Source organism: Nyctibius grandis, chromosome 2 (assembly GCF_013368605.1).
Source record: "Nyctibius grandis isolate bNycGra1 chromosome 2, bNycGra1.pri, whole genome shotgun sequence".
NCBI classification, from domain to species: Eukaryota; Metazoa; Chordata; class Aves; order Nyctibiiformes; family Nyctibiidae; genus Nyctibius; species Nyctibius grandis.
In genome coordinates, this window is record NC_090659.1 from 46,381,349 (window position 1) to 46,404,706 (window position 23,358).

General features: G+C 35.9%; 1 protein-coding gene across 1 annotated transcript in view; it reads left to right on the forward strand.

Annotated features, from left to right (window-relative positions):
• PRKX (protein kinase cAMP-dependent X-linked catalytic subunit) overlaps positions 1-23,070 on the forward strand; it is a 56,613-nt gene extending 33,543 nt beyond the window's left edge. Inside the window, exons 3-9 of the mRNA XM_068424784.1 lie at positions 470-733; positions 6,959-7,078; positions 11,983-12,078; positions 16,106-16,163; positions 18,994-19,071; positions 22,268-22,416; positions 22,943-23,070. Coding sequence (XP_068280885.1) covers positions 470-733; positions 6,959-7,078; positions 11,983-12,078; positions 16,106-16,163; positions 18,994-19,071; positions 22,268-22,393 — 742 coding nt within the window. The 3' untranslated portion in view covers positions 22,394-22,416; positions 22,943-23,070. The remainder of the gene's footprint in view (positions 1-469; positions 734-6,958; positions 7,079-11,982; positions 12,079-16,105; positions 16,164-18,993; positions 19,072-22,267; positions 22,417-22,942) is intronic.
• Positions 23,071-23,358: the final 288 nt, after the last annotated feature.

The window sequence follows — 23,358 nt, forward strand, 5'->3', positions numbered from 1 at the left end:
AGAGGGGAAGGAGAACTCTCTGGTTCCTGTTTTTGAACATATTGTCATAGACAATCTTTACAAAAGCAGGTTCTGCTCACCCTCCATCACTTTGGCAATATTTGATTAAATAAAATGTAAGGTGTGTAAGAATTGTCTGGGCTTAGCAGACTGGCAATATATTAAGTCAGTTACTAGGTGCTTAGGAGAGACCTGTTTTGTGCAATGCAACGGAGTCTATCAGTTAAATTTTCTTTCTTGGCCTGTGCTGCGCACATCCTGAACTATCTGTTTTATTTTCAGGTTAAGTCAGCTACTTGAAGGTCTGTTATATAATCCTGCTAGATTCTTGGGGTTTTAATATTTGCAGAATAGGAACCATTAATTATGTACATAGTTGAGGCAGCAGAGATTACTTTACAGAAATTTACTTCTAAAGCAAATCAGAGAGATAATTTGTTTATTCAATAAAATAATATTTTTATTACAGATTTTGGACCAACCATGATGAACGTTTTTTGTATATGCTAATGGAATATGTGCCAGGAGGAGAACTTTTTAGTTACCTGCGCAACATGGGGCGTTTCAACAACAGCACAGGACTGTTTTACTCTACGGAAATTATTTGTGCAATAGAATACCTGCACTCCAAAGAAATAGTTTACAGAGACTTAAAACCAGAAAATATATTACTAGACAAAGAAGGACATATCAAGCTTACTGATTTTGGATTTGCTAAAAAACTGGTGGATAGGTAAGTAGGTTTTTGTTATGGTAATTACGTTTTGCATGTTAAACAGTTGGAAGAAAATAAGTTTTATTTCAGAGCTCAGCATTTCACCTAATACTCTGTGTGGTTCACACATGTCAAATCCCTTAACATGAAGGAAATGATTGTCTTAAAATGACTGCATGGAAACCAATATTACACCTTAGGTATAACTAGGAGCAGTATCACAGATAAGCTACAGTAGAGAAATATTCTTATATGAGTAGTTTTGTATATCTAAGTTTTCAGCAGTCATTTTGTAAAAAGGGAGTTCAGTGAAGTAATATGTACATGAGTATGTTAAATGGAACATTAATCCTTCATACACATTGAATTGCTAAATGTTTTGTAACTTGTGTTTCCTTATGCTTTCCTTTTAGACAGATATTTGAAATGTGGGAATAACATTTTAAAACTGGATATTGTGTTTTCACTAACCTGTTGCTAAAATGAAACTGCAAAACCTAGACAGAAACAATAAGGCCAGCTTTGGCAGATTTATATAACTGTAACTTTCACAATACTGTCAGCCTTAGGTCCATTTTACTAGCATACGTAAACTTTTTGATGATGGAGAGGCGTTCTCCCCAGTGATTTCTCTGTTCTCTCTGTTTGAACTACTCTTCCAAGATTATAATACATATTCTTAAAAGGAAGCAAGAGCTGTCATTGGAATTCAAAAATGGGAGGAATAAACTAGCCTGTCATATTAGAAAAGTGGTGTGACAAGGTTTGGTATTATGCCCTTGAGCCACCTCTTGAGGGAGAACATATCTGATTGTTCTAGTTGAGGCAGCCTAGTAAGTGAGTTAGACATTACATAGGCGCTCATCCTCTTCACTCAACTTTTACCTGTTTGATGCTGCTTTTGCAGCAGTTCAATATGTGTGGGAAATTCTACAAGATTAATTTGATATGAAGGTGGATCTGAGCGAGCTACTCTTAATGGATCCCTGACGAAGTAAAAGTCAGATAAGACAAATCAAATCATGTTATGGAGGTCATAAAGGTTGCTTCCCTATGGGTTACATGCTCACAGTGCTGGATTGCCTCGGCACAGAAGAATGGTAGGCAACTAATAAGTACACTGGTTCTATTCACCCTTAAGGTCTAAAAGTCTGTTTTAAAACCATAGTGTTTCAGTATCAACATGTTTGATTGAATTTAGTTTCCACTGGGCACGTAGATAGGTCTACAAATGTTGGCCTTTTTTTAAATCAAAATAACTGTTTGAAGGAAGAGGTAAGGCTACTTCCATGTAAGAAAGAAGGACGATCTCTTTATAAGACATCTTCATACAAATTTTTATGACTTCCGTTTTACATGTAGATACTGCCACTTAGTGGTTATTCTTACTTTGGATTTCTGTGGGTTTAAGGCACAACAGAAGTAACCCTTCATTAAATAAGGTGATAGCTCACATCAGAGTGTTTTTTTCAATCTGGAAGATGAATCTGTAAGAGTAAATTTGTTCAAATACATTTTAGGACATCAAAACAAGTTATCATTACTGTTGTTAATTGGTTTTTTGCATCCCGTATTGCTGGGGGGGCAGTGAAGTTGATCAATTCGTGTTGAATCAGAGAGCACTATAGTAGTTTTATATTCATAGCTGATTTACCTATAAATGTACAACAGGTAATACAAATAGAGAACAAAGTTGGAAGGAGCAAGGACTTTATTGGTTAGAGCACAGGTAGTTACATATGCAAGTCTGTTTTGGTTTTTTTGTGTTGGGTTTTTGTTTTTGTTTTTGTTTTTTTTTTTGGAACTACATAGTATTCTTCCCACTAGCTGTAGTCATTTTCATGACGCTGTTTTTGTCACTATAAAGTACAGTTGTCAGCAATTTATCCGCTAATGCACTCCAGTAGGTTATTTTGTTTCATAGACTATTTGATCAAAAGTATAGGAGATATTTTGTCATTTTTATGCATGGCAAACATCTGTATACATGAACCTTATGCGTATGTAGGCATGTGTATATATGTATGCATATACTTACAGTGTATATGAATTGCAAAAATAAAACACAAAGTATATATGTTTTCCAAACAGCTGTGAGGAAAGGACCAACAAATGTATTCTTAGAGAAGAGAAGACATTATATGTAAAATAAAACATGGTCTGCAGAAGACCTTCAATACAACTACACATTCTTGATACGTAATACTTCCCATGAATGATTCTGTAGTTGCTTAATGGAGGTTTTGCTGTACACATTTCCCATTACCAGGTGTGAAAGGGTGAAGTGTTCACCGTGTCCATCTACAGTTAAGCTGCTCTTTAGAGAGAGTGGCTGGTTCATAGCTCATGTTCCCACTGTGGGAAGCAGTCTGCACATTTACCTTCTTATTAGTACATTTTCTGAAGGGCTAGACTCCAGTATTTTTTTTACTCGAGAAAGAGGGAAGAGGAGATTTTCTGGTCTCATTCTGTTCCGTGTTGATATGTCCTGTTTATCCTTGTTCCTCTATTTTCAGTCATAGTGTACTTTTAAAAATTCTAAATTTTTCTCCAAAACTGTGTGTCTTTGCCCAGCTGCTCTTTCTTTCTTCTCTTTTCCACCTTGGTGTTGCTTGACTGAAGACTTAATAACCTTTTCAGTTTCTTGTAAGTACATTCAGATAAATTAGATGTGCCACTACTTCAAAAAAAAGGGCAATGTCAAGAAAAAAGACAGGGAGGGGGTGTTTATAAATGATTGTCACTGGAAGGATGTAGAAAGGATTTTTTTATGCAGAGACTTCACTCAGAATGTTATGGAAGTTTTAGATAAAGTTAGGACTTCAATGATTTTTTTTTTTTGGAGGAATGTTATTCACTGTTAATTTTAGTTTGTTCAGTTTACAGTCGTAAAAAAAATTAACTAATTTTAAACTATGAAAGTCTTCCTAGAAACTGAAGAAGTGATTAATCTTAAAGGTATTGGGGATACTTCTGCACTGTTGCTTAAGCTCGATGTGCCTCATGAGTGTTCTGCAGAGTGCATTGAAGAGAAAAAACAAAACAAGGCACAGCAAGTCTTGTTTGCAAAGTGTGTTGTTTGTCACTGTAGAAGCAATAATGTCTTGCAGAACAAACTTGTGGGCTTGAAACAAAGCAATCTCCATTGAATATATTATGGAGAAACTTCCAGAAGAGAATACCAAAAATGACATTGTTGTTAATCTCTGGCTCATATGCGAGAAGCCTGTCAGGGACTACAGAGGTAGATGCTGAGTAGTATAGAAAGCTAAAATATGTTAACCATCAAGACTTAACTTCTTCAAATAATACTATTACCAAGTCCTGCAAGTATTATATTATAGCTCATCATTGTGACCAGAATAGATTCTTTGTTTTGTTTTCATGTTTTAAAAATACATGTTCAACCTTAACAACTATTGCTTACCTGTATTTCAGCTTTTGTCTTGAAAACCCAGAGCAGTGGACTTTTTGTAGCAGTTTGAAGGAAACAGTCTATTTTTATTTTTCTGCTTTATAATTTGTCTTCAAAAGGATAATCTGGATTTTCAAATGAATATGCAACAGTCATGAAATAGTAATAAAAAAATAATTCAGACGATTTTATCTTTTTATAGAATTTACTTGATGTGTTTTCCAAAAATATTAAATAGTTTTTTTCATGACCAACAAAAGAGGAAACACAAGTCATGGTCTTATGGCACAAATACACAGCTTGACAAAGAATTTGAGCTTCTTCCAAGTTTTTGTGTAGTTAGTAATCGTAAATTTCTTGATTGAATTTAAGAGAAGTAGATGACCTGCTGGTGGTAATAAGATTTTATTTCCTAGTGCAGCTAGGGCACTTCAAGTTATATTGGCCTTTCCTTAATTTGTAGTTTTCCTTTTGCTTGAATAACGTGATCTTGTTGTTAACCTGTATGGTAATTGAGGGTCATTTTAGTTATGTTGTCACCAGCAAATTATGTGCGTCCTGGAAGTCATGGTCAAATGTTAGACTGATTTTTTGGTGTAAGTGACCTTGATAAGGGATGGAAACCACCAAAGACTGTATCTTTGCTGAATTTGTGGGTTCATATTGTTGGCAATTTTGGGGAAGGAAAGGGTGACCCTTGTGGGGCATTGTCCTGCAAACCATCTAGCTTGTGCATTAAAATGAATGTGCCTGCCGTGTCTGCTTTATTTGTACAGCCCTTCTTCCGAAGTGCAGTAAAACTGGCAGCTGCTTCACTTGCAGAGCTGGCTAAATCAGTATGAATAAAAATTCGTATAATGAATTGTAATACAGCTTTTTAAATTTAGGAGAGGGGGGACTTTTTTTTAAAAGACAACAGAACGTTTCTGGTTTTCTAGTCCTGATCTAGGCAACTGCTAGATGGCAGCAGTGTGTAAAGCAGTGCTATACGTGAGAATTTTCTGTAGTATGCTTCATTTGGAAAATGAGAGTTTATATTTTCTAGCAATAAAAACTATGCCACCTTTTTATGATAAAAATTAAAGATGTATTCTTTACACTAGTGAATACAGTTTCAAGAACCATGGAACACATAGTGTGTCTAACACATTCTGACAGTTTAACTGGAGTAATTTAGCTTTTGCCATATTAGAATCAAGCTTAAAGAAAATCAACTCTGTGCATCATAAATCTTCATTTATAGTCTTGACTGACTGTACCGCTCCTCTTCCTTGGTCTTGAGTACTTTTGTGAATCAAGGCTAAGGGTTAAAAAAGCAACCAAACAAAAAGAAGACAAGAAAAAGACACCCAAAAGCTCTATTTAATTCTGCAATCTCAGAAAAAATATCTTATTTTAATCTTTAAAAAATAAAAATTTAAAAAAATGTTGACAGTCTGAGATTTCATAAGGTATATCTTGAATATGCATTTACAGTTAGGAAAAGGAAGGTTTCTTAAGTTTAGCAGAACAGTGGTAGGAAAAACTAGAAGTTGAAAGGAGTATGTATTACTTCTAAAGGTGATTGCTATTCATCTTAATGCATTTGTTCAGGACCATGTTATCTGTTTGATTGCAGAAGATTCTTCCTGCACTCACAAGTAAAACAATTAGAGTTTCTTTTGCTACAAGCTAGAAATCGTGTGCAGTGACCATTAATTTTATGACTGTATGCTTTGTCATATCTTACTAGAACTCCTCTTAAAATGCAGTATGCTTTTTTCTTTCTTATTCTGTGCTGTTATTTCATCCTCTCTTGAACTGGTGAGCACTTTTTGAAAGTTTCATCTTCTGACTTGCTATCAGGGAATTGCAGTTTATTCAGAATGAAAGCACATTTTTTTCTCTAGCATGTATTTAAACGTAAGTTAAGTCAGTGAAGCCAGGCAAATTCTACAAGGGTATTTTTACAAAGAAGAGTTCACATTTCTGAAAGGAATGGTTTCAGAATATTCTTTGTTTCAAATTGTAGTTTGGTCTTTGTAAACATTAACTTTTTAGCTTCAATTTATTTCATGCATTTATAGAACTTGAAATATACATTTTAGGTAGCAATATAACAATTTTATATCCTGAGCTTACATTAAGAAAGCTATGACTAAAAATGACATTAAAATACATCAAAAATAGTATTACTTACGTATCTCACACTTGCTTAACTACACGTTGTAAATATTTTTAAAAGTTAAAAATAAAAAATGTTTTCCTTTTAATGGATATTGTGGAAGTGATGAGAGGTTACATTTCAATACTATTTGAAAAATGTTACTTAGACTGTAAAAGTAATCTGCAGCTATTTGCTGATTTAAACTACTACTTTTTTATCTCCCCCTCTTCCCTTTGTTTTTTCTGAACAAAAATTTTTCCTTTTGCTGTAAAAGGCCAATAAACTTGCCTTTTGCTGGGCCTGTCAGTAGTCCATGAACTCCCAGGGTCTGCAGCTTACGGGGTAAAAACCACTTAATTTCAAAGCAACATATAACCTAATGGATAGAGTACCATACCAGCAGTCAGGAGGCTCAGGCACAGATATTTCCTGCAGCCAAGAAGTTTCGTACTTTCCATGTATCTCTGTTACAGGAGAATTTGAGAGCATCATCAAAGCAGTCTTTTTAGATCTTGTAGAGGTCTTTCTTTTTTTCTTGTTCCTATATACAGTAAATACATAGGTATACATTGGGTACTTCCTATGTGTGTGTGTGTTTTTTTTCTATTACTGTTATTTCAGTTTCACTTCAGTCTGGTTTTGTTGTTTGTTTTGTGGGGTTTTTTTCCTTTTTTCCTTCCAGGACATGGACGCTCTGTGGCACTCCTGAGTACCTTGCACCAGAAGTTATACAAAGCAAAGGCCATGGAAGAGCAGTGGATTGGTGGGCCCTAGGAATTCTTATATTTGAGATGCTGTCAGGGTAGGTGATAATGATTACTATATCACAGCACTATTATGTAATACAGTAATACAGGATACTTTACTAGTTCTGTTTATGATATTCAGAGTAGCAAATTTGGGCTAAATTTATTATTGATATTCCAGTTTCATTTCTGCCTCTGAAGAAAGGAATTGGGAAGCTGTACAAAAGAACATATATCACTGTTATGGGGATTTTTTAATTTTTTGAGTTTGTTGGTTTTGTTTGATGGTTTGGTGGTTTTTGGCTTTTTTTGCTTTTTTTCTTTTTTACTTAAGACTATTTTAACACCTGCACTTTTCCTTATCTGTTTTGGAAATTCAGACTTTTAGGTTTTTATACATAAAATCCTTTATATTTAAAGGGTGAAGAAGAGGACTACCAGTTTTCTTTGAAACTTCGGTAATTAATTTCTAGCACAGTGAAATAATATTTGCAGTGGGAGCTTTAGTCTGTAAAAATGCGTAGTGGCAAGTAGGAAGACTTATTAGCTAGCTTGTGTTACTACTGAGCACTGGTTTTCTTTAAACCAAGGAAAAAAAAGAACAGGGAAAAGCTTAAAAGGTCTATTTGGAAATCAGTTTGCTCAACTGATATTTTGATATTTTGGAATTTGCTTGATAAGTGATGTTTCCAAAAGATACAAATTCAAACTGAAGAGGGACTTTCTGGCATTAATATTAAGTATTAGGTAGATAAGTAATTGTCTTAATTTGGTCTGATTTCAAAAAAGAAGTACTATTTTCAGTAAAATAAATAACTGGCATAGGGAGAACGTGAAATTCTGCTTGTGTACTGAGCATGTTTGAATAAACATCCGTATGTTTTTTTGTCTTGGCTGCATCTTTTGAAGGTACTTGCAAAAAAAAAAAAAACAAACTGTGAATTTTGAAAGAAATTGGGTTTTCCATGGTTGGTGCAGTAGAACATATGTAGGTGAAAGCAAGGCTTTCATAGCTTTGGAAAAAACATAGTATATTTCATCAGGTTTGGTTTCAGAGCCATTAGAACTTCTTTTCGGTACCAGGCCCAGTGTGCTCTGTGCCTTCTCACTTCCTGAGCCTGCATCAGGTGTCCTCCGTGGCCTTTCATTCTGGATCTGCAGCCCCATAGAGTGGTCAGAACAAAAACATCCTTGCATGGATTTATTCTTCGTGTTCTCTATACGGTACTGTCAATTCAGGGTAACTTTAGTGACTCTTCTGGTGCCTGGACAAGTTGGTCAGGTTGCCTGAGCAGAGAATTCCCCTGATGGATGATCACTTCAGAGCTCCAATGCATTCTGTGTGTTTGCTGTGTGGAAGTCCACCCCATAGCATCAAAACTTTATCCCAGGGCAGCATTGCTGCCCACTGCTTGATTTCTTAATGTCCTGAAGGCTTGCCTATGCGTTTACTTGGAATCTCAAGGCAATTTCTGGACAGAAAAAGCATAAAAAATGTACTAATAGTTCTCTACTGACCCAGGCAGGCTTGGCTGACTGGTCTCATAATAGTTGTTATTTATGGAAGCTGATCTGTGCAGAGGCCAGGGTTCATCTTTCTTTCAGTGCTCCCTGGAAGGGTGAGCAGTGCAAGTGGGTCGAGGGAATACTTCTTGGAGGGATGAAAGGAGCAAGAGATTCCCAGCAGCCTAGTTGTCACTAATCTTAGTACTAGACAGTCCAGTCCTTTTGTAGAGAAAAGTATCTGGTGCTGCAACATGAGTGCAGGTGCTGCACTCTCCCAGCTGTAGTCTGAGTGATTTACTCCTTCCTGCCATGGGTTTCGGTGGGACCACTCTGTTTGGTCTGTGTGGTCTCAGTGTAAGTGGATATTGGGTGGTTTTCCTTTCTGTTCCCTACAGAGATGTTGATAGGATCCTCTAGGAGACCAGTAGTAGAAACATCGTTTCCAAAGTTAACATACTGACTACAGGTGATAGCCAAGCAAGGTCTCATCTCTGGAGTCAGTGAGACCTCAAGACGGCAGGGTGCTGAAGTATGACTGCTATATATTCTGCTGAAGTATGACCCATATATTTTCTTCATTTAAAAAAAAAAAAAGGAGCAGCTGCAGTCCTCTCTGTGTCAGATCTTCTGTGTCCTGTTGCTATCTGGCTCAAGTAATGAGATCTGGATTCCCCCAAGCTTAATAAAAACATTTTGGCTATAGAGGCTCTTAACCAATCAAGATAAATTACACATTTCTAAAAGACAACTGAGATCTTATATAGGCTGATTGACAGAGCAGCTGTCAGCTGCAAGTGATTTTGTAAAGGTTTTTACTACAGTATTTGAGTAGACATGTTCTTCGTAAAGATTGGGTGGAGTCTCTATCCAAAGCTGGGACAGAGTCCACCCAGGCTTCTTTGTTTGTGTTTTTTTGTTTGGAGGTTTTGGTTTGGTTTGTTTGGGTTTTTTTTTGGTTTTTTTTTTTGTTTGTTTTTTTGCAAGGGGGACATGTAGATTGGTACTTCTTGCTTAGGGTTTTTAAGATTCTTTGGTTTAGGGAGGTTAGGGGGACACACGGATTGTGGCTCGTGTGTGTTTTCTTTAGGAGGGCAGGTTGTCACATAGGGCATATGCTTTTAGCATTTTATCAGCTTTTCACTGTCGTTGACAGGAGTGTTTTAAAACACTTTTCCTCACCAACTCAAGATGCAGCTTGATATTTACTATCAGGGCTTTTAATGCAAAAACAGTGCTAGGTAACTTTATCCCTTGAAATTCAAAGATTTAAGAAATATGAAAAGTATTTGAAGGTAACAAAACCTGACTTTAAGACTGAGTTATTGTCTGCAAGTAAATGACTTAAGGCATTTGGTAGTTATTTCCTGAAGTTACTCTCTCTGAACCCCAAAAGCAATTGAAAAGAATTGGTAGATGTGTGCATAAGGAAATGGTCTCTCTGAAGACAAACAAACAAAACCACACTTTCCTGTTCTGCAGTGTCTTATTTCTCTAATTTACTCTCTAGAGGCCCATGGAATTCTAGTTCTGCACATACTAGATTTAAGGCAAGGTCCTGTTTAGATTTAAGATAGTAAAATATAGGAAGGGGAAAGAACAAGGAGAACCAGGGGTCAGAAGAAATCTTTATGGAACAGATTAGCAATATCAAGTTCGTAGAGCTAATGTGAACAAGCTAAACAAGCTGTCAATAAAAGAGTTGAAAGATCTGTTTATTTTGAGTAAATGTGTTCTGTTACAATCTACCATAGAGGAAAATATACTTGTTATTTAATGTTAGGTATGTTAGGTCATAATTGTACTGTAATGTGACATGTAGCTAACTGAATTTTCTCATTTAGCAAGGACTTTGTGTTTTTTGGTTTTGCTTTGGTGGTCATATGGGATGTGCTGGTCCATCGTTTTAGGTAGCTAATAGTTCCTGCCTATGGTTTCATATTCTCAGACCTGTGTGTTTTCCCTTGAGGTTTTACAACTTCTCATCTTCAGTGCTAAAACTGTTATCTTTGAGACCCATGTCAGTGCCATTGTTATTCATCAGTTAGCAAAAAGGAATGGTTTGCAGCTGTTGTCCCATATACAGATTTATTTTTTTTTTTAGCTGCTTTTCAGCTGGGAAAAAAGGCAGCTGTTTGTGTTATGGTGTGAATACAGTCTGAAACTAAAGGGATTTTTGTTGATTTATTAGGTAACTTCCAGCACAATACTTGTGTTGTTTTGTCTAAAATCTGTGCTGTGTTGCAGATTAACGTTTGCAAGTAGTATCAAAGTTATTTGGTTTGTCCATAAGAAAACAATGTGTTCTTTCAAAGCTACTCTCATTTTGCATACAGTTCAAATGCACTTTAAGCAATATTGCTGTTAAATTATTATATAGCTAAGTGTGATTTAAATTTCTCTCAATAATTCTAGACATAGTAATTTCAGATTGTCAAAGTGGGAAAGCAAAGAGCAATTTAAGCACATGTAAATATGTAAAAACTTATGCATACTTCTTACTCTTCTTCATTTCACACCTCAGTAGCGTATAGAATGTTTGGAGATGGAGGAAGAAACCCTGCATTTCAGATCAATCTGCTTACTGCAGCTGGCACCTTTGTAATACATAGTTACAAAGTCTCATTCTAATTGGTTTATGCATTTATAGATGCTAAAATGTAGTAACAAATACAAAATAGGAAATTGAGTGTACTGTTTGTCAACTTGCTTTGGAGAATGTGAAGGACATAATATTGCCTGACTGAAAAAGAAACTTTATATGATAGTGTCTCTGGTGTGGGAAAACTTTATTCATGTTAAATATCACGTTTTCCTTGTTCTTTAGGGTTAAAGCAGGAATTTATAAACACACACATTTTTTTTTACTGAGAGTCTTATATTTTCCCATTTGTTTCTACTTGAGACTATTCAGTTTTTCATAATGAAACTACTCTGGCTTTCTGAATAATACCAACAAATGTTCCTCAGTCTTTCCTTAACCAGCTAGTTTTGTCATGCTTTTCTCTGCTTTGAAGTATTACTTTTTTTACCTTATGCATACAGACAGCTTTACTTAACTATTCTGATGGAACTGGGCTTTGCCTGTGGCTGAATTTTACCGTATTTCAAAGGAAATGCTAATCCACTTGACCATCAGCTGAATAATGAAGAAACTTTAACACTGCAAATTTGTTTCATAATTGATATTTTTATTGTACAAAAGTAAGAAAAATCTCGATCGTAATACTTCTATTTTAATTCTGTATTCAATGTGTTGCGTACAAAAATGTTTTCTGTTTTGCAATAGTAGCCTTAACTTAAGTTATTCTTCAAGTTAGTATTTGATTGATGATGCCCTAACCAAAAAGAACTATATAATCAATGATTTCTGAGGGGGATTACTATAACATAATACTGTTTATAAGATTTTTAGAAATTCTTTTTCTAACCTCAAAAATTTGCTGTATTAAAATAGGTTTCCTCCATTTTTTGATGACAATCCGTTTGGTATATATCAGAAGATTCTTGCTGGCAAAATAGATTTCCCGAGGCATTTGGATTTATATGTAAAGTAAGTCCATGACTCCCAATGCTGTCTTTTATGTTCTGAACACCTCCTGAGCACTGTTTCTGAAGGATCTTCATAGAACACCAGATACCAGATTCTGATTTTCTAAAACACTATGTTGGAAAATATTTTAGATTGCGTTTACTCTTGCAGTCCAAGTAAATTATGTGTTTGGTAGAATTCAAGCTGGAGATACAGTTGTAAGTTGGTATCTGCCTCTCTTACTTTTCTGCGTATTTTGGAATATTAAATGCTTTTCTACCTTGTACAAAGCTCACTGTTACCAGTTTGGTGCCGGGAAGAAAGAAAAGAGGAGAAATATGAGGAGATAATTTAATATGAGTAAAAATTAGGAGAGTAGGAAGCGAACACTAAAACTGTTCCTTTGCATGCATAAGTACCAGTTAAATCATTCTCAACGTAACTACTTGAATGAACTCTCTGGCACTGTGGAAGTTCCAGTGTAAAATCGATTTCCACTTCTGATAGCAGGGCCCCAGTTCAATATGCAGTCTTATATATGCATGTGTGGGTCTTATTCATAGTATTTTGCGATCGTTACAGGAATATTGCAGATGAAATGCTTTTTTCCCTATTTAAAAATTCTGTGATTGAAATAATTGTTAGTAAACATTAGAACAGAGGAAGTGCAATTTTAAACATGAAGTTTCTACTCAGAAGCAGAGATGATTGAGTGAGTGAGGACAGGAAGTTATTCTTACATTCCCAGGTTAATAATTCAAGGTGTTTTGAAGAAGTGACTTTAGAAATGGCACTTGCTTATCATCACCACTAGGTAAATAGAAAAATTGTACGGCAAATCTAATGAAATCTGTCCAACTTCCTCTAAACTTTTGTGAATTCTCTTGCAAAAATAATCATTTGGGGAGGATTTTTTAAGCCTCCATTGAATCACATTTGTGCTCGACATTCATAGACCAACACTGATTTCTACTATCCAGAAGACACCTAATGCTGCGAAGTTTCCTAGTAACGGTAGTAAGCTCGCGTATGCAGGTTTTGCTCTTCAGTGTAGACATGTCTGCCAGTGAATTGTAGGATACATTAATCAACACAGTTGTTGATACACCTCTTTCCCAGCTTTTCTTATCCAGATGTTCTTTCAGTGTGTGCTTGGCAGCTCATTCCCATTACACTCCTGCCTTTAAGGGGTCTCATGGGATTCTAGCTTGGACTTTCCTCCTTTCACACCTTGGTTTTGGGTGATCTCATCTGTTTGAGTGGCTTCACCTGCTTTCTGCAGTGAGTTCTTAGCATAATGTATATCTCTCGTTCTGTCAAGCCCTCTTCGTTTTTTCAAACCACAGTATGCAGAAGTGGATAGTCTCTGACATCGCTGCACCATTAGCTTAAAGCAAGTGCCAAGATTATTTTGTCCTAAGAAGACAGTCTGCTGCTTACCTTACTTGTATCCCATTTGCTTTCTCTCTCTTCCTATCAGCTGGTATCTCAGCAAGGATGAGGACTATCTTGCATCCTGTCACATCCAGGCTGTCTGTAGTATTAGTGCTATACAGTGTTTACAACAATTGAATTTCAACTCTGTGCTCTGAGGCAGGAAAACTATTTCCCTTTTTGAACGCTGAAAAAACTTTTCTACCTAGATACACTACATAAACTTACTGGTTGACGTTTTTCTACCTGCCATCACCCTCCCGCACTTTTTACTTTTTGAATTTGTACCACTTTTACGGTCCCTCCTGCTGCATGATGTTCAGTCTCTTACTGTGCTGTGTAACTGCTGTGTCTTGTATAAGTGCTGTTCCTTCTGTCCTGAGCTAGCATCTCTTCACATTGCTCTCTACTGTGTCCCTTCTGTTAGCCGCCTTGCAATTCAATCAGATGTTTTCTCTGTGTCCTTTGCCCTGTATACGTGAAATCTTTGACATGTTTGACCATTAGTTCGGATCTCTTCTGAAGAGCAGCTTCTGCCATGATGACAGTAAATTAACCAGCTAGAAATTTCAAAATAAGACTGTCAGCAGAGTTTTGTGTTACTTCATTTCTGATAAAACACAAGTTTTAATTATGCTCCACCTATTTCTTTGGCCACTAATGTGTTTATAAGTTATTTCTTTATATTTTTCTTTTCTTGCTTTTGTAAACTTTTCTTTGCAAAGACAGTTTTGGAAAATACCAAACGAAACATCAGTGCTACAGCAATTTAATGATTATTGGTCTGGAAAGACCTTGATACAGAATTTTATTCCCCAAATACACACAGCAACATATCTATTGGATTGACTTTAACATGATCATTTCTAAATTATTCTTTAGAAACTATATAATAAAGAAGCACTAAACTATCTATTACTTGTTTCAATTTAATGGATATTTGTTCTATTGAATGCAACAAATGTCTTCATCGCTAGTGACAACACCGTATCACTGAGCAAGCTCATCCCTTAACTGTTGTTTTCTAAGATGAATTTTTGAAGCAAGCTGAGAATGATCCATTGAATGTTTTCTGGTTATGTAGGAATAGGAAACTCCATGATTTATCTTTGGCCATATAGCCTGTGAATCTAGTTCTGGGTTTCTGGATTTCTTTTCAGTCCTGCTTCTGTTTTAAAGTCTGGTTTTAGCCGTTCTTGTAGCCTTCTCCATAAGGAATAGTCTTCTCTGCGAAGAACTAGAAGGAGGTATTTCTGTGAAGGTGACTGTAAAAGGAGTCAGTCACATGATTTAATATAATCCAAACACTGATTGATTGAAATTATCATGAGAGTTTTAAAAATTGCTTTCTACCTTCACTTTTTTTCATTCTGCTTTTATCTGGAAATTGAATATTTTTCCAGTTGAATTTTAGACCTATATTCCTGCCAAATACAACAGCTTTTCAAACAGTCTAGCACATTCACTCTCACTTCATGTATTCTATGTGCATGTGCTTTTGTGATTTCAAGGATACGTTGGGATAGTAGGTATTACAGTTAGGGATGGAGAGAGGCAGGTGTGTCATTGATATGTTTGCATTCTTTTCTGTAAATAAAGGTGTTGGGTTTTTTTTAAACCTTATGCAAAGTTGAAAATTGGAATTAGCCATACTCTGTAGATCCCCAGTATTTCATGCAGTCTTGCATCTCTCAGGTCTATTTGAGGCTGTAGAAAGAAGGGTGGCTAAACTTTTGTTCTTTCCTGTCATTGGTACTTTATGCAATGAGACCTGGATGCTATTACTCTAAATAGCAAAATAATCTTTGAGATAAAAAGTAACTGCTTATAGAAATATGAAGCCAGATTTTTCTCTCAACTCAAAAGTAATCAAGCTAACTCAATAAATCGTGATACTCACTTTGATTTATGTTGGAGTTTTTTGGTGCTTAATATTTAAAGTACTTTGCTATTAAAATGGGAGTCCTTTATGTCTCTAAACTTATGTTCATCTTTTAAAATGTTGATTTAGCTTTATGTAGAACTGTTCGTTTAACTAGAACCTCAGGGAAGGCTTTTCATTTTCAATGAAATTAAAGCTTATAGATGTTACTAGTTTTAAGCAGCTGCCTAGCTCTTCCATGGTTTCTCTGAATATTTAGCTGCCACAGAATTTAACTGTCATTGTATCAAGTTGAGGGTGCAGCTTTATCTTTATTTATATATATATATGTGTGTGTGTGTGTGTGTGTGTATATATATATATATATGAGTTGTGTTCTGCCAAATAGGTTTGAAATCCATTTTGAGATTTGCAATGCCCAGCAAAATATAAAAATACAAAGAAAGATATGGTACTACCTGGGGGGGCAGGGGAGGAGGGAGAGAAAGTTTTTCTCCTTTGTTTCTTGAAAGACTCTAAAAGGAACTTGCAAGAATTCTGCAAGTTCTTTTTAGAACAGGTTGTTCCTTTTTATCATTCACTCTTAAGTGTCCTAAAATATGAAGGAAATGAATGGGTAAATTATACACAATACTAGCTAGTCAAAGGGAAGTATGCTCATATTCTGTAACACTTGTATGACAAATATAAATTACTTCTGTTTAACATGAGAACATGTTTTTTTTACTGCAGAGACCTTATTAAGAAGCTGCTTGTGGTTGACAGGACAAGACGATTAGGAAATATGAAGGTCAGTATAAAACGTTAGGTGTAGCACAACATAGCACGAGATTGAAAGAATTCTGCAGGAAAGATGTAGAATAGCTTTTCTATGGCTTTTGTTTTTATAAGCATGAAACTGAGTTATATTTTTCCCCATACATTACTTCGGTTGTGCAATCCTAAACGCAAAGTTTAACTGTGCGTTTCTGGAAATCGTACTCCTGTTTGTCTGGATTCATGCTATCCTTCATGATAGTTTCCCTCCCTCCTAATTTTGCCCCCCACCAAAAAAGAAAAGAAAAAAAAAAAAGAAACCCTACCTGTTTACTGATTAATTTGAAGACTTACATTAGACCAGAAACATGGTGCTAAGTCCTGTAGGACAGGGCGCCAGCTGATTTGGTTCCCTTTGGAGTTGTTTAATCCCAGAAGGAGCACTAATCAGATTTGAAGCTTACAAATTATTTTAAAGAATATAAGGTTTGTTGTAGTACCATGGTGTTTGGTCATTATCCTGATAGTTTGGTGGTGGGGCTGATTAAGCCAAATAGTCTTCCACCAGGAAGAATTATTCATCCTATTCTGAACAGACTTCTGAAGGCAATAGTTACTAGTCCAAAATATGCTCACGTGTCTCAGGTAGCATCCCAGCCTAGGTCAGAAATACATCTATATCTGTGATATGTCAAGGAGGAACACTAAGCAATCCTGTGAATTCTGTGAGATGTCCTGATGTGGTACTACTTGTAACACCAAGAAGATGGCAGCTGTATTACAAGCTTATTTGATTCTGCAGCTGTGTGGTAGGTGTGGTTGGTAGTGCAGTGAGAAGTTAGGTGCATGTGAGCTAACTCAGGTACTTTAACAGGCTAGCCAAAGCACCACACAAAACTCAGCGTAGGTTAATTTACCGTTCTTGCAGAGTAAGTTAATCCTGTACTCATTGACTTGTTGTTACAGCGTTGCAGATAGCCAAATTAGATTGTGTAATCTTTTAGTTCTTTAAAGACAGCTAAAATTTCCATTTTCCTGGGCAGGGGAGGTTAGAGGTTTGCTTTTTTGCACAAAGCACAATTTATCGTGCACATAGGTGAAGAAGGTAAAAGATGCACAGTCAACCAGATTCCTTGAACATATTAAGCATAGATGCTAAAACCTGCTGTCCAAAGTTCCTTTTCAGAGCCTTTTATGATGCAGACTTAGGTAGGAAAAGCTAGGAAATAAGTGTTTTTCTTATCCTCCAGAATTCTTTGCAGTGTTTTTTGGGGAGGCAGCAGGAGGATTAAAACCAAAGAAAATTTAGAAAGTTATTGACCAGTGAAAACTTTTATATATTTTGACAGTTTTGAGGGAAAATAAAAGCAAACCTTGGTTTATTCAAACACAGGTTTTGGGAAATGTGTTTGGCTGGCTTTTGATTTTTTTTTTTTTTTTTTGCCTGTGGTTGTTTTGGGGTTTTTCCCCTACAATTGGCTAAAACATCAAAATCAAAAGCAGTTCTAATTAGAAGTGGGGTTTGGGGTGGGAGCAGTAGGTCAGTCCTTAAGTCTGATACTTTTCCATAATCATAGTTGGTTTAAAAAGATATAAATCCCATTGGGCGTTTTCTGGTGAAGCATGCAATCAGTTCTGCTTTTGAGGCAACTAGGTGATAAATAACTCTCTTTGTCGCCTCTTTGGATATGAGCATGGATAGTCCCACTCCATGGATAGTCCCACTCCATATAAATCTGAAAAAAACAAATGTGTGGTATGCTTCGCTCCACGGAGCTGCATGTGGTATGAGCTTGCGTGCTGTGCATTAAAACTCGGCTGTGATCAGGCCTGAGACAGAGAACCAGCTGGTTTTCCATAGTGCTTGATGCCTTGAGAATGAGTCTGTGCTTGAACCAGGTTTCATCCTGGGGAAAGAAAAAAAAAAAAAAAAAAGACATTTTCGTTCTTTATGTACATAATCAAAACAGTCAGCCCAGAGAGAATAATCATTACGAGACAAATACGCCTTTAACTGTGTATCTAAAATAAAAGCAAATGGTTTTATGTATGTACTTTTATAACAGTACTGAGAACCTCTTGTTGTCGGCACTAAACATCTGTAATTTGATAGAACTACGTGCTTCCCAGGCATGATTTTTATTTAAGACACCATCAGCCCTCAGTTATTTTTTTTTATTAGAAGAAAAATTAGAAATTATATCTGGATAGAAGCATTCTCTAAAATGTTGGAGAAAACAGAAGTGAATAGAACAGCCTTCCAGTACCTGAAGGAGGCCTACAGGAAAGCGGGAGAGGGGCAAGTAGTGACAGGACAAGGGGAAATGGGTTTAAACTGATGAGGGTAGGTTTAGATTAGATATTAGGAAGAAATTCTTTACTGTGAGGGTGGTGAGACACTGGAACAGGTTGCCCAGAGAAGCTGTGGCTGCCCCCTCCCTGGCAGTGTTTAAGGCCAGGTTGGATGAGGCTGTGAGCAACCTGGTCTAGTGGAAAGGTGTCCCTGCCTGTGGCAGGGGGGTTGGAACTAGATGATCTTTAAGGTCCCTTCCAACCCAAACCATTCTATGATTCTGTGAATGGTTTTGTTGGTATTTTAAATCCTGTTCTTGATCTTCCTTGTGTCAGAAGAATGCTGCTAAAAAAAAAAAAAAAAAAAGCCCAGAAATTTGTATCTGATTGCTGGAACTTAGGATCTGCTAGGGAAGTAACACTATGAATTTATCCTGTGGAATCTTTTAATGATTAGCACCTGAGAAAAGAAAAAAGGTTAGATGAACCATTAGTCTAACTTAATACCACAGTTATTGTGATTGGCGTACATATAACGTACTAAATATTTAATTTGATTTTTTTCTTTAAAGAATGGAGCAGATGATGTGAAGAGACATCGATGGTTCAGATCTATAGATTGGGACGCCGTACCTCAAAGGAGACTAAAGGTATATTCTATATTCTGCAAAATACTGTATAGGACATCACAACAAGAAATCATTGTTCATTTAAGCTGATCTGTTGAGGTTTTGTTACCTGTTGAGTCTATGTGTTCATATGTGTGTATGAGCACGTATGTATATGCACACATCAATAATTACATGCATTTTTTCCCTTTTACACTGCAGAATAAATTATATGAATGTCTACTTGCATTTTTGTCTATATACAAAATGCCTTAAAAAAAATCCCTGCTTTATTTTGCTGTAGTTGATTAGTTTATGCAACATTTAATTTTCACGTTTAGGGTTTTGTGAGTAATTACTTGTTATAGGTGTTTTTTTGTTTGGGGGGGATGGTGAGGATTGGTGGTTTGTTTTTTGTTTGTTGGTTTGTTTTGTTTTTTTTTTTCCCCCGCGCCTTGCCCGTATATCTGTGGAAGTATTTTACTCTGGGCTTTAAATTTTTGTGCCAAGTTCAATTCAGGTAAATGCGTTAATAAAATGTAAAGCATGTGGGAGTAGGAGGAATAGGGAAGGTGAGAGAGAAGGATTTATGAATGTAATTCTAACATACTTTTTAACAGCACTGAATTCTAGTATTATATGAGGGCAGATGTTTGCAAAACCTATCAATGCTGCAAAATGCTTTTTAAAGTCCTTTGGAAGTAAAACTGCCTTCTTTCTTTGCTTTCTCAAAGTTCTAACTAGTATGATTTCTTACAGCAGTGATCTTCAGTAACATAAGTTGCCATATGCAGTCAATCAAGTACCGATTAAATGTTTGGTTTTCCTTTTCTTTGCATTAGTTTCTTACAATGAATTTCTGTCTAGACATCTTAAATTGAGTTCTTGCAAAATAGATAAAAAGATGAAAATGTTCTTGATGTGCTCTTGTAGACAACATCCTAATACAAAGCTGTAGGTGACTTTTTTCTTAAAAAAACAAAGTTTACATTGTTTTAAATGTGTGGGGTTTGTTTTTTTATTTAATGATTACTACAGCCAATTGACATTTTATGTAGATCTGTTGTAATGAAGTCACGTTTTTCAAATTATTTACTGTAAATTCTGATCACGTAAATCCGCAAAGAAAACAAACTGGATGATAACATGTTTTATAAGTATTTCAACTCTGAAGTTTACGACAACCTACTGTATTACCAAATAAATAACAAACAAATAGGATTAAAAACTGAATGTTAGAAGTACAAATCAAAAGTCTCAGGTCCAAACAGCTTTGTGTTGCATTTTTCTTTAAAAAAAAAAAAGTAGAGAATCACTGTGGCATTCAGATTATTATGAATCCAAGACTTGTTTCTTAATCTTTGTGATGGTTATATTAAGCTCTTAGAAGAGAAGATGCTGCTTAATTATACTTCAGAGCAAGCATGTGAATTGGGTCAGAAATTTACTTTGTTATTTCTAGAAGCAGGTATATTCTTCGGAATTCGTTTTCACGGTCTCACTCTATTTCGTACTGGTGAAGAGATTGAAAATATGAAATAATGGATACAGTGCTCCTTTTTCCCTGTAAAAAGTGTGAATTCTTATTGTACAAATGAAACATTGATTAAATATCAGTATTATATAAATAGTAATGTCTGAAAGAGAGAAAAAAATTTTGTTAATCTAAACTAGAGGATTTTCCTTTCTCTTTCTTTTTTTTTTTGTTTTTCTCTTTTTTTGTGTGTCACTTCACAAAACTGATATTCCTGCCAAAATGCTTATAGGGAGGTGGGGGTACCAAGCATTGCCCGCAGTGGAGCAGATAGTCATCAGGAGCAGACCAGATCCTGCACATTTTCTTAAGCATCTGGGCAGTATACTGTGACTGCCACATGCAAAAGTAGGACTTTTCTTTTGGCTGAAGCTTAGAAGGACCATCCCTCATGGACCCTTTCTTTCCCATTGAAAAGCTGCTTGAGCAACCTGGTCTAGTGGAAAGGTGTCCCTGTCTGTGGCAGGGGGGTTGGAACTAGATGATCTTTAAGGTCCCTTCCAACCCAAACCATTCTATGATTCAATGATGGCATTGTTTCAAACTGAGAAGCCCTAAAGCTCAGATAAGATCTCAGAGCTAGCGGAAGCCAGACTTTTATGTTTTTGAGGAGATGCAGAATCCCACTGTGCTGTGCTTTATAGTTCTGCCTGTCGTATGACTTTTATTAGCCAGTTTGGTGATTGTCCATAAGGTTTTCTCATCCTAAAGTGTTTTGTTGGACTCCTGACAATAGTTAAGCTCTTTGTTACTGAGAAAGGGATAGAGAGATGAATGTCACTTGAGAGAAGAAAAGGTTTTTGCCCTACATTAACCCTTGCAATTAATTAAATGTTCCAGAAAAAAAACTTTATCTTGTAGCCTGTGGCCAGAAGGGCAGAGTAATCTTGATGCTAGATATAAGACAAGGAAAAACTACAGGTACTGTGAAGCTGGTGGGCAATATTAGAGAAATCCAAAGGATCCTCTGAGGAAAGAAATAGAAAACAGATATTTCTCTTGGCACCTCCAAGTTTCCTTAAAAAGATCTACTTGAATTAATATGCTTTTACAGAAATCCTTGTGAAATGAGTTTTTACAGTGCAGCAATTTCTTTACCTGCTTGAATTTATTGCTAGGATAGGAAAAAGCATAGTAGGTAGTGTGAGGCGTACACTAGTCATTTCAACCTCCTTAAAAGCAATCAATCTATTTAAAAGCAATGAAGAGGAGGCTTTTTTCCTTCAATTAGAAAGCAGTTACCCACGCTGCTATCAAGACTCTTTCTTAGTTGAAAGGGACCTAATGTGATTACACTCCTTTTTGCTCATAGGCCACAGAAGAGGGGAGGAGCGAGGAAGGAGAGTGGCAGATTATGCTGTAACAGCAGGTGCCTGGAAGCTTAGTTGTAGTAATCTTTTGCAGTAGCTACCTTCAGTCTGCAAAGCAGCTAGGACTTGAGTGCTAAATAAAATAGGTATCTGTATTATAAGTGTCTTTTAACCACAATATTTAACTGCAGTATAGACACAGTGTTGGAATGTGTCTGTGTTGCTGCAAGCTTCTTTATCTCATGCCATTCATTATTAGTGAAAAAGGTGAACTTTTACAAATATGCACCCCCTTCGTTTAATCAGTCTTTTACAGAATTTCTGCTTTAATATGATTGAGAGGAGCTCATTGAGGAAGCTGTACTAACATTTTTGTTATTGTTGTTCTGACTAGCCTCCCATAGTACCGAAAGTATCCAATGATGGGGATACTTCCAATTTTGAAGCTTATCCTGAAGATGACTGGAACAAGACGCCTCCGGTACCCCCTAAAGATCTAGAAATTTTCAAGAACTTCTGAATGTGATATCTACACTAGACGAGGTATGTCCAAATGTCAGGAGTCCTCTTCAAAACATTGCAGGTCTGTGAGTGAGAGCCATATGCAGAAATTACGTCTTCTGATCCATAACAGCGATTAATACTTCCTTATGGCTCGTAAAACCAACATGAATCACAGTAATAGATAGTATAAACTAAACTGTTGAAATAAAATATTGTAAAGCAGGCTTACGGAATGACAAAGGTAATTTATCTCACAGGCTTTTGTGTTCTACAGTGATGAAGAGTTCTTCGCATACAGATATTTAAGTCCTCCTGTCATTAAAACTTTTAAAATAGTATGTTAAAAGCAAATATCTAGATTGATCTGACAGGTAAGGAAATGTGATTGTTCTTGATTGCAAGGTTTTTGTATTAAGAATGAAGACTTTAGTTAGAGGAATAAGGTTGTGAGATTAATTCTGCACTCTGTATTCTGTCTTATGACTGTGATAGGTTGATACTTGTCATTCAATTCACGTGCTCCACATAGTATTTTGTGTTCTTTTTTTGTTATTTTTTGTCTTAGAAACTGGAAGGAAATTGAAGTGCTAAGAGCAAGTCTGAAGAAAAATGGAGTTCATACGTAAATGAAGACTTTCTTTGTGGAGAAGAATGATACTGCATTCACATATGCATATTGCTATATAGTAAATATCTAAAGAGTTGGAGGCAGGCAAGAATAATTTTTTGCTGTAAACATTTGACATTAGTTTAATAAATTGTAATATTGATAGTCTACTCTGAAGACTCACTAAAATGGTATATTTTAGGATTTTTTTTTAACTTATGGTTTAGTTAAGTTTCCTGCTATTCCCAGATCCTTTTTGCATAGTTAACTCATAGACTTTATAAGTTTATACTAAACTTGTGTAATTAAAAGCACAAATTAGTATATATGTATATAATGAATACAATACAACTAAAGCACAGGAACTGTGCAAA